Genomic DNA, 12,095 nt, shown 5'->3' with positions numbered 1-12,095 from the left:
CATTGTAAATGCTTGTTGTAAAATTGTTTCACTAGGATCTACTATTGGGGGACGAATGGGGATGCAATTTGGTAGTCCATCACATGCTTCCAAATCAGAGAGAGGGGCAAATCTATTATAAGTTAAGTGCTCTGAGTGTCGCAAAATGGGGTCACTTGTACTTGACCAGCCCCGGTATTCGCTCTCTAATGTTGGGACCTGTTTATAGAAGTAATCTAATGATAATGGTATTATCTGGGTTTTCCTTGTCTTAAGGCGATCAAAGTTGCTCAAATGTAGCCCAGCTGTGTACGGATTGTTAAAGTTTATGACTACACAATCTCTGCAAATGTGTTCACTATGTTCCCCACCCATTTCACCCTCCTGGCCATAATAATTTTGTTGGCTAAATAAATCTTTCCCATGCCCCAGTCCATTGACTGGTTTGATAACCAGTGCATGCATTTGTCCATTAGCTGGATGGTTGATTCCTGTTGGTTATCCTGCAGAGGCGGAACATTGGCAAGTAACAGCACTAAGGGAGAAGCATCCAGAGGAAGGTGAAGCCGATGATGAAGACTCATTTCCGCCCTAGCCTCAGAGTTAGGTTCCACGCTAATAAATCGCGTAGTCTCTTCCGGTACCCAGGCCCTCGAGGCATTCGCTGTGGTTTAGGAGCCTCATTTCTACTAACATTCAATGCTGGTCTTTGGACCATCGGATAGTTAACAGTTTGGTGTTGGACTAAAGCCGCCGAATCTTCCCTTCCCAAAGGGCGGGAAGTAAGAGATGGTGCAGACTTGGCCCCATCAACGCCAGTGTCAGTCTGATTATTGGCAGCGAGTGAGTCAGTCAGGGGCACCGTCAATACAGATGGTGCAGCATTAAGAAGCTCCAAGCCTAATAAACTCTCTTCAATCTTAGACAGTTTAAAAAGAATTGGATCCAGGAGAATAGTCATTACTTTAGTGACTTGAGTCCAGAAAACATCGTCCAAAGCTAAGTCTTGAGTCTGGGTGCCTAATCATGAGGGTGGCGCAATCAGAATATCGGGGGCAGATGTCTTGGCTCGGGATACCCACTTTTTATTCCCTCTCACAGTTTTTGGTTATTTGGATTTAGCAGGACCACGACCCCTCGCAGCTTTGGTGGCGAGTCACTTGCCAACACTAATACTGGGCACATCTCTCATGTCCCCTAAAACAGAGGTGGTAGGGGAACTTATATTAGATTGGTTGGCCCATTGCCCAGGAGCGATATCATCAACAGATAATACAATGAGCTTCGGGGAGCTGGAGGCGGGCTCATTGGTGGTTTCAATCGAAGATTTGTTTGCAAGGAGGAGTGGCTCCATCCACAGGCATCTCTCAGTCAGTTCTAGCTCGTGTGAGAGGACGCTAAACGCTTGGACTAAAAAAGCATTGAGAGTTGCAACACTCCCTCCTCCGGGCTTCTCCACAAAGGCCTTTCGCCTTCCCATAGGCATATCTAAGTATCACAGGATGAAATTATTAAATTAAAAAAAGAGTACCTGCTGGCCAAAAGTCACGAGGGGTTGCCCAGCCCAGCCCAGTCTCCTTCGGGCATGGACGGGCACGCCCCTGGCCGTGCTTCTCCAGGGCGCGTCCCGCGCTGCTGGCCTACAGCATCCTTTTCAGCGCGTTCTCCAAACGCTAAGGACTCTGGAGGATGTAGTCCCAGCCTGCAAACACTCCTCCAGTCTCCTGCCCAACACCACTGCGGAAATAAACAGCTACAGGCGCGGCGGGCCAACCGCGTCCTTTTCATCGTGTTCTCCAAGCACTTAGGACTGTGGGAGATGTAGTCCCAGCCTGCAAACACTCCTCCGGTCTCCTGCCCAACACCACAGCGGAAAGAAACGGCTACAGGCGCCCCAGGCCGACAGCGTCCTTTTCAGCTCGTTCTCCAAGCACTAATGACTCTGGGGGATGTAGTCCCAGCCTGCAAACACTCCTCTGGTCTCCTGCCCAACACCACAGCAGAAAGAAACAGCTACCAGTGGCAACTCAAAGGACTCAGTTGACTGACCAGAAACAATTTAACACCATATATATATATGATCCCTTAACATATTGTTTTATATTGTAATAATTGTTTACATAAATGAATGCTTACTGCAATTTATTACAGTTTACAAACCCACCATATTTTTTAAATTATATAGCCATATGATCTTTTATTTCTTCAATGTCAAAACACATTTTATAAATATATATATATGTTAAGGTAAAACAAATACATTTACATTTTCTGGTCAATCCACTGAGCACTTTGACGTGCCATTGAAGATATAAAGGTCGGGTGGGATTTTGCGATTTGTTTTGTCTTTTACCTTATCCCAGAGCTAAAATTCAAATAGTAGGGGGTATCTTTTTCTTTTTGGATATCTTTCTGGCAACAGTTGATCCTTCTGTCTACTGAGAATCCAGTAGTTGGCTTGCTTTCTTGGTCGACTTGACTGTAGACTTGACCATACCCATATCGCTGGTCCTCCTGAGTTTAAGCCCTGAGGCTTATTTGTGTCTTAGGGTAAGAAGTTGACCAACTGAGGGAATCTTTGACCTCAAATGAGTACTCTCCACAGCATCCCTCCTTCAGTATGTAGGGAAGTCACTCCCATTGGGATATTGCCAGGATACGGGGTCTCACAAGAGCTTCCTCTGGCTTTTCTCTAATTTGGGGTGCCTTTCACCCACTCCCAAGTAAATTCTGGTTTCAATGAGCCTAGGTTCTTTTTACATTTTAGCCCTTTGTAGTTTAATAGTCTGTCTTACTACTTTAAACAAGCATAGGCAAAAGCCGAAAGGTCTGCATTTTTCTTTCTGCAAGTTAAACTTGTTATTTATGGGTTCCCAAGTTTGTGTGTGTGGATGAGAGAATAATAGAATGAGTAAAATTGAAATGGATGGGTGGATACATTAGTGAAAGATGGATGGTGCCATATCAAAAATATTGAAACCAGCTGTGCAAAATGGGGAATACGAGTAGTTTCTACAGTTTCAAACTGGTCTGGCATGGGCCAATTTACTGCTATTTGGTGGGGTACATCGAAGCTCCAGTCCTTTGCTCCCTCCCCAGGTGAATGTTGGCAGTCCTATAGACCCATGAAGGCAGCAGGGCACATCCATGTATGACACACAAGAAAATGCTGTAGTGTCCCTTCTTCTCATGGGTCATGAATTTACTGCATAGAGTACGGGAATCCCTCCTGAAGCCAACAGTGTGTACCTATAGGATAGGATATTAATTTTTGAAGCGCTCTAATGCCGCGGCGTCTTGGCGCTAGGTGTTTACGGAGGGAGACTGGGCAGTAGAACCGGAAATTTTGTTTGTAGGAAACAACCAGGACTTCAGCGTTTTTCAAACAATCAGCCATTTAGGTTGAAGTCTCATGATAGGAGGCAATTGATTCCATAGCTTGGCTGCACAGTGTGATAAACTCAGACCCCCCCATCTTGCTCTACGCATTTTAGGAGTATGGATAAGGCTGTTATGTAGATCTAAGAGTTCTAGTGGGGGTGTACCAATAGAACACTTTCTGGATCTCCGCCAAACCGCCTCCATAAAGTGCCTTGTGCACCAGACAGAGGGCCTTAAATTCCACTTGTTGCTGGTCAGGGAGCCAATGAAGTGACCTTATGCCCGCCGAGGTGGAATGGCCTTTGGGAATATTTAATAACAATTGTGCCGCAGCGTTTTGCAGTGATTGTAATTTCCTCCTCTGTGACTTATCATTGCCCATAAAAAGAGCGTTGCAGAAGTCTAATTTTGAAAGAAAAAGAGCCCCTACAACAGTTTTCCGAAGCTCTTGCGGGATGAAAGGGAAGATCTTCCGTAAACTCTTCAGTAGGAAAAAGCAAGAGGAGGTCAAACGATTGGCCTGGGCCGAGAAGTGGAGCTGATCATCAAAGATCACTCCTAGGTTCTTAACCTTAGCTGTAGGGCAGGGACATGCTCCTGCCTCTGTCAGCCACCAGGTTTGGTTCCACAGTGATTGATCCTTGCCGAACTCCAATACCTCCGTCTTGTCTGTGTTTATTTTAAGGATGTTTCGACTCATCCAGCTCATAATCTCTGTCAAACAGGCATGAAAGCTACTGGAAACGATCTCTGGTTGTTTAGACACAGATATTACGAGCTGAGAGTCATCAGCATACGAGACCAGAGTGAAACCATGCTTTCTGATGAGTCTGGCCAAAAGAGTCACATACATGTTAAAAAGCATCGGAGACAGGGCTGAACCCTGTGGTACTCCACACGGGAGATGGAAGGTGTTGGATTGTAAACTATCCCAGTGTATGTTATGCTCCCGTGCTGCTAGGAAGGAGAAGAGAAGGGCCAGAGCTGTGTCCTCAATTCCCACATCCGTCAGCCGCTGCACTAACACCGTGTGGTTCACTGTGTCAAATGCTGCTGATAGGTCTAAGAGGATAAGCACAGCTCTGCCCCCCGTCCATCACTTTGCGTATCTCCTCCGTTGTCATTATTAGGACCGTCTCTGTGGAATGGCATGGCCGAAAAAAACGTGCTGGGTCGAGTCAAACAAGTTATTGGAGTCAAGATATTGAATTAACTCCTTGTTGACAGCTTTTTCAAGGATTTTGGCTGCTACAGGCAGCCCTCAAATTGGACGATAGTTTTTAGTCTCAGTGGGAACGAGGGAAGGCTTTTTAAGGATTGTCCTGATGCATGCTTTTTTTCAGGCACCAGGATAAATTTCGGACTCTAAGACTTGGTTTAGAAGGGGAGTTAGATGTGCGTTTGGAGAACCGGATTTTGTGGATAAGAGGAGGAACAGTGAGCCCAGTTTCCACCGTAAAAAACTTAGGGGTGAAACTTGACTCTGACATGTCCATGAAGTCCCAGGTCCAATCGGTAGTTGGCATCTGTTTTGTGTTTTTAAAAATGATGAGGAATTTTCTTCCCCTGCTCCCTATCTCACATAGGAAAACTGTGGTCCAACCATTGATTACGTCAAGGCGCTGGACTTCGTAAATGTGCTGTATCTGGTCCTTCTGGACTACTTATTGAGCCGCCTTCAGGTAGTTCAAAATGCGGTGGCAAGGGCCGTGCTTATGGTCGGCCCCTGGCCACACATGACCCCTCACCTAAAGTCCATGCACTGGCTTTCAGTGAAAAAAAGATTCAGTTTTAAAGACCTGGTGCTGACTTTTAAGGCCCTAAATAACATTGGGCCCTTCACATCAGGAATAAAATTCAGCCCTACAAACCGTCCATTACCCTGCAGTCATTGACCCAGCATCTGACAATCGTGCCAAAGTTCTGTTGTTCACGTAAAGGAGGACCGCTCCTTTCAGGTGGCAGCCACAAAATTATGGAACACCTGCCACTCTCCCTTAGACAAGAACGGGATCTCCTGGCTCTTCCAACAGTAGATGAGTTGTTTTGCTGCTAAGTCTCTCATATGCTCTGTCTTGGGGTCAAGACAGCGTCGGTACACTCTCAGGAGTTGCCGTGCGCTTTACAAATACCCCAGAACATTAACATTAACAACATTGTTCACCTACTCTTGAGAGAGCGACCTGAAACTAGTTAGCTGGCAGTGAGCTACCTTCTCCTCCACTGATGGCCTCTTACAGCCATCCGTGACGCAGGATGTGTTAAGTAGAGCGCTGTAGATCATTTGCACCTTGTTTTGAAAGAAAATAGCGAATTTGTTACAGAAGACTTGGTCCGGTCTAAACTGATTAGCCTGCTGCGGTTTGGCTAACAGTTGGATAGATTTAAAAAGTTCCTTTGAGGAATTGCTGGCAGCCTCAATTTCGCAGTAAAGTAAACACGTTTGGCTTCAATAATTGCATCCTTATATTGTTCTAACTCTCAATCTTAAGCCACTTTGGGCTCCTTACTGTAATCAGATCGCCACGTTCGTTCGCTTCTCCTACATTTGATCTTTATGCGTTTATGGTCTGGTCCTTACCATGGTGCGCTTGCTGGACCTTTTTTTACCGAAATAGTTCTTTCAGGCGCTACATGGTTGACTGCTGTATGGATCCAATTGTCGCTTTGGTGAGCTGCTTCATTATCCATGACCAATGCGGGGGGGAACATATTAAAGGCATGTTCTAAATCACTCCCTTGTATCCCTGCCTATAGTAGGCACCGATCACTCGGACCCCGTAGAATTCCATCGAAGAGCCAGTACTCTAATGATGCCACACAGGCCCAATAGGCGTGGCGGAAAGCCAAATGTATGTGATATGACTGTAATTTTTGGAGGTCCAACATCCTGACCTTCAAAATGAGTGCAGCGCTGTCTGTGTTAACGTTACAGCCCTTACTTTGGGTCCCAGCACATCTGATACCCTTCTTGATCTATGTGCTCGCCACCCACATGTACCACTCACACAATAGTATCTACTCTATTGATATCAAGTTCACAGGTGTTTTTATGGATGATATTAAAGTATTATGCTGTCTAATGCCAGAGCCGCAAGCCTCACTGACCTCTAACCGACTGAACTGTAGCCAAAGGAGGACACTGCAAGTAAAGTCAGACTTTCGTTAGCCTTTGATGAAGAGATCAGTGGCTGTAACATTACACTGATGTCACAATTGCCCCACATACTACTGTAGTGACATTACAACTGCACCATAATCACCTCAATATAACCCAATGCACGCAAACATCTCTTTCACTCCTACCTGGGGTTAAAAAGTCATTCTACCTCTGGATACCTGTAAAGCGCAAATGGACGGGCAGCAACCTGTGCTCTCGGATATCACCCAACCACATCACTACCTCAAGACTATCCCCTCCTCTGTAGACATCCAGTACTGCTGCTAGACACCCCAGGAGTCGGCGTGTAACTTCTATGCCTGCAGCTTAGACTCTGCTAGAGAGGACAAGGTGTAACTGGCCCGCCTGCCTGGCAGGCCAGGAGTGTGTACCCTTTGAACAGCAAAGCCTATCTCAGCATATTGCATTTGTATCAGTGAAACACAAATATGGCTCACCAACAACTGCACCACTGCCTGCATGCATTAGGCTCTAGCACATAGGTAAGGGCCTGTGTCACGTTAGGGCCTGGAGAAATGCTGAAACAATCTGCATCGCGTCAAGTCCAGTATCTGGTATCCTTCTCAGATCGCAAAATGAGGTAAACATGATGGTATTGAATGTGCCATGAGTAAGCATTTGCTTCCATCACTAAGTCTGAGTATGCCCTAAGGAGACTCCCCTACTTGCTCTGCCTTAAGTACTCTATATGCACCTAATTGGTGTACACAAATTGGTTGCTGGTGTTCATGTGTTTAGGGCGTTGCCTAGCAGATCGACTTGGACCAGTTCTATGGAAAAAGAATGTTGCTGATCCCCACATTTCAGATCCCTTCTGATGTAGCCCCAAGCAGTTAAAACATTATACCCTGGATTGTGTCCAAAGTAATCCCTGGTGGTTCGCTTATTCACTGTACCAGGCACTTCTCCTGCTACCATTGATAGTAAAACGTCACATCATATCTGTAATGATCTGTAATACGAATTACTGTAATCTGCACAATCAACCAGTGAATGACTCCGCATTCAGTGACCCCTCTGTGTATTGATGGTTAAACGCTTGATCGCGAAAGCGCTCTATAGCCAGACCTAATTATGAAGCGTACTATTTTCGTACTGCTCTATGTATAAAAACTTGAATAGCCCACATATCAGTAGCTTTCGCATTTCTTCAGTGGAAGGTGGGGGATGAATCCTGATTGCTTGCATGATCCAAAGCGAATTAAAACGTTAACTACCTGAATGTGTTCTTCTTTACAGATCCCATCAGCAGAGCTTCTCAGACAATGGCTAAGTGTGTGAAAGCGGTAACAGAGGGCGCCGAGGCTGTAGATGAGCCGTCCATCTGCTAAAGCTTGTCGCAATGGAGAGGATGTCTTAAAACCCAAGTCTGCAATCTGACTTCTAAAAAAGATACACACATATGTAATTTTTGTGAGCTCGTGCTGCTTATGGTCATCTTTTCTTGGCCACAGTTAGAGCATTACTATATAAGCCTGGAACACCACTACCACTGCTGCTGTTGGAGGTTGTGAAGTTTTCTGTACCTGATAATCAGTTAAACATATTTGGGTTGTGTACAAAACTGTAATCTTATTAATAAAATGTCTTGAACTGTCGGTTTACTGTTTCAAACGCTCTTAATGTGTGGTATTATTTACATGAAAAACGGTAGTGCAGTGCGGCACAAGTATACCTGCTCCCATTTCAGCTTGGCAGCATTTGCAAAGCAGGGATAGGAGCAGTGAAAGCTTCCCTAAGATGCATAATTGCAGGATCGCACATAAAACATATCCAGCAGGAATTCAACTTCCCTCATATTTGTGCTGTCGCAGGGATTCTGCTAAATTCTTCTTGGGAAAGGTAGAGCAAATATTTGCCACCCTAGAACATCAAGTGAAGCTTACTCTCAGTGAAGGAACCCACAAATCCATACAAAAGAACTCACAGCCTTCGGAATTCGTGGAGTTCAGCCCAGTAAAAGTAGAAGAAATAACAAAGCTACTGTTAAGAACTAAATCAGGCTCACCCCACGATCCCTGTCCAGCTGCTGTGGCTCAACTTGCAGCCACTCACATCTCAGTTATGCTAACTGAGGTCTTTAACACAATGTTTAAAGGGGGAGAATATCCATTGTGTTGGAAGCAAGTCTCCATCGCACCTTTGCTTAAAAAATCAACTTTGGACATTTCAGACCCCAATAGTTACCGGCCCATAGCTAGACTTCCATTGCCGGCCAAGCTTATTGAGAGGGCCATGAATGCTCAGCTCTGTGATTTCCTCAGATCCTCTCAAGGGCTTGACATGGCGCAACACGGATTTAGGGAAGGCCACAGCACTGAGACTGCCCTTATTAAGTCCACAGAAGAAATCAGGAAGGTGTTGGACGTGGGCGGACGGGCAGTCCTGGTGCTTCTTGATTTGTCCGCGGCCTTTGATACGGTCCACCATAGTATTTTGGTGGACCGCCTTGAGGGGTGCGGAGTGCGAGGAGTCGCGCTGAGCTTGTTGAGATCTTTCCTCTCGGACAGGGTTCAGGTGGTAGCCCTGGGAGATTTCGAATCCACTCCTTTTACACTCCCAGGAGGGGTTCCTCAGGGCTCCTCCCTGAGCCCTACCCTTTTTAATATATACATTTCCTCCCTCGCCCTGGTGATTCGGTCATTTGGCTTTGAATTGACATCATATGCAGATGACACACAAATTGTGGTATCTCTGCTCCCGGGTCGAGAGGAAGGAACAGCAGCAAGATTTCAGGACTGTATGATTGCAGTAAGTTCATGGATGGCTAGGAATTGCCTTAAATTGAACTCCTCGAAAACAGAGGTTCTTCTCTTTGGCAATGAGACCAACTTATGGACCCCCAATTGGTGGCCCCAAGAAATGGGAGAATCTCCCATACCTGCCACGACAGTAAAAAATCTGGGGGTACTCATTGACAGACAACTTTCTTTTAAAGCACAAGTCAATGCCCTCTCATCCTCTGTTCACTGGATAATAAAAACAATCAGGAAAATTCTCCCCTTTCTCTCCACTAGCAGCAGGAAAACTGTCGTGACAGCATTAGTGCTGTCACGCCTTGATTACTGCAATAGTCTGTATTTGCAAGCACAGCAAGGGATCCTGAACAAGCTACAGATGCTGCAAAATGCTGCTGTCCGCTTAATTACGGGTCTACCCAAGTTTGCATCCGTTTCTGGGGAACTGAGCAAATTGCACTGGCTCCCAGTACGGAAACGTATGATGTTCAAAGCACTGTGCATAGTGTTCAAGGCAGTGAATGGACAAGGTCCGTCTTTCCTTCAACAACACTTCCAGCTGTATCAACCAGGCCGACAGTTAAGATCATCCAACAAATGGCTTGTCAAGACTGATCGTATTAGGAAAGCTCGATGGGGAGGTCGCAGCTTTATTTCCGGAGCAGCCGATATCTGGAATAAAATGCCCCTCCCCCTAAAACAAAGCACTGACCTAATGACATTCAGGAAGAACATTAAAACATGGCTTTTTAATCTATAGGGACTAACACCGTATGGAGAAAGTATATAATTTCAGCGCCAGGACACCTGCCCGGTAACAGTGCGCTTAATAAATGGTAAAAATAAATAAATAAATTCTGCTCCTACACAGAACTGTGCATAGAGACTTGGAACCTCAGTGAATTAGGGTGTGCCAAAACTCACCTTAGTATCCAAAATCCCCTACCAGACTAGCAATCAGTGTTTCATTGGTTCTTACACACCCCCAATGATTAGACAACCCAGAACATGAACTTGGAACATCTCGGGTAACGTGGAACACATGAACACTCTTTCGTTATACTGTCATACTAGTTCAAAACGAGGAGTAAATGAAGACATGTGCAAGTTTGAAATATTTAGTTCTAATGCCGTGTTCTCAGGCGCAGTATCTTAGCTAATACAAGCAAACATTTTATAAGCAACAAGGTTATCAGCATAGTTACTATTCCATACAATACAAAGGGAGAAAGCATGTTAAAATGCTAAAGGGAAGAAGGCTAAATTACACCGAAGTCTTACCCTCCCTTGCTAGTATATTATATTATATCTAAAGAAGATCTCTTTGGGTTTTAGAAGGGCGGCCCCATACCTCTGGTCTTAGTAGAAAGGGATCACATCCTACACCAGCTCTCTGAATGCGAATATTCATCAAGTGTGTTTGCATGCTATACGCAGTGCATTATTAAACGTGCCAAAACCAGATTTGGCCACAGCTGCATATGTGTTATGTCTAGGACCTGCGCTGATCAGACCGAATAACGACCACTGTGTTGATATAACCTTGAAGGCCTCGACACTCACTGTTCAGACATAGCTTACCAAGCAAAGCTGAAACTATAGGAAAAACATATTATTCTCGTGTGAAACAAAACATTCTACTAGGCTCAAAGCATTAATAACAGTATGTGCCGTGTGCAGAAGCAGCAGAAAGGATAAATGGCGTTTAAACGTCTAATAAGCTCATGCTAAATCAACACAGTGTGAAGGCAAAGCCTATCTCCATGACACCCTCCCTTGATCCGAGAATGGATAAGATAAGATAAGATAAGGGGCAAATTCAAGAATGCAGAGTTCAGAACAAGTCTCCAATTTGCACAAGGAGGAGAGAAAAACCTTTTAAAGAAAAAAATCTCATAATCCGGCAATATTCCAATTTTTAAAAAAAATTTAACCTCTGGACATAGTGAAGTCAATAGGACTGGGCAAAAAAAATGTTTTCGATGAAAAAGTAAAAAACATCCGATGTCCAATAAGTGGCGTCGGTCATGGAAGAGAGAGACGAAGACACATCTCATTCAAACAATGAATATGCAAAATATGCAGCAACACCCTCCAACAGGAAGTCACTGTTCTCATCTGAAAATAATTTAGCCATCCAATTTAACAAAGGGAAAGAACATACATGTTCCTCAATCACCGGAGCCTCTAGCACCATCAGAGGACAACTCAGTGGGTTTTCATTGAAGCTGCGTGCCAAGAAATCTTGCGCCGCTGCGAACACATTCCAACGACCCAGTACTCCATGCATCGCTGCAAAGGCCATAATCCCTCCATCAGAACAAAGCAATTCATGAGCACTAATAGGCTCATAAGTTGATTATAATCCGCATCGGGAGACACCGTATTGCAGAGACACAAATCCAGGGCCCATTCGAAGTTGCAACTCAGGCAATGAAAGACCGGCTGGACACATGTAAAGTAGGAAAATCGAAATGATAATCCATAAACTGCACTCAATGTAGCAAGAGGCAGCGCTCCATGGGACTCAAGCATTCGGGCGCCAAGCAGCCCCAGCCGAGGCAGCTCGTCTTGTAATACAGGATGTGCATCCATTTTGAAACAAGCAAAACAACAAAAGCACGTCAGCAGCCAGAGCACGTAGTAAGGTAAATCCGCCATACAGGCTGGAAAAAATAGAATGGAAGAATGCCGGAAACACACCAAATATAGTTTGAAAAGAAGTCACAAGGCCACTGCTTATAACTTTAAAAAAAGTGAGCCAGCCCCGTTGTGGAGGAAGCATTGAAGATAGTGTGAATTAACTCACCGAAATG

At 45.0% G+C, this 12,095-nt stretch overlaps 1 protein-coding gene across 2 annotated transcripts in view; it reads left to right on the top strand.

Annotated features, from left to right (window-relative positions):
- Nucleotides 1-8,139, top strand: part of NDUFS1 (NADH:ubiquinone oxidoreductase core subunit S1) — a 657,173-nt gene extending 649,034 nt beyond the window's left edge. For both annotated transcript variants that reach the window (XM_086955308.1, XM_086955309.1), the window contains exon 19: nucleotides 7,781-8,139. In XM_086955308.1, coding sequence (XP_086811434.1) covers nucleotides 7,781-7,872 — 92 coding nt within the window. In that variant the 3' untranslated portion in view covers nucleotides 7,873-8,139. The remainder of the gene's footprint in view (nucleotides 1-7,780) is intronic.
- Nucleotides 8,140-12,095: the final 3,956 nt, after the last annotated feature.

The sequence above is a fragment of the Lissotriton vulgaris genome, chromosome 2_1 (genome assembly GCF_964263255.1).
Source record: "Lissotriton vulgaris chromosome 2_1, aLisVul1.2, whole genome shotgun sequence".
In the NCBI taxonomy this organism is placed as follows: Eukaryota; Metazoa; Chordata; class Amphibia; order Caudata; family Salamandridae; genus Lissotriton; species Lissotriton vulgaris.
This window is presented reverse-complemented; position numbering and strand designations above follow the sequence as displayed.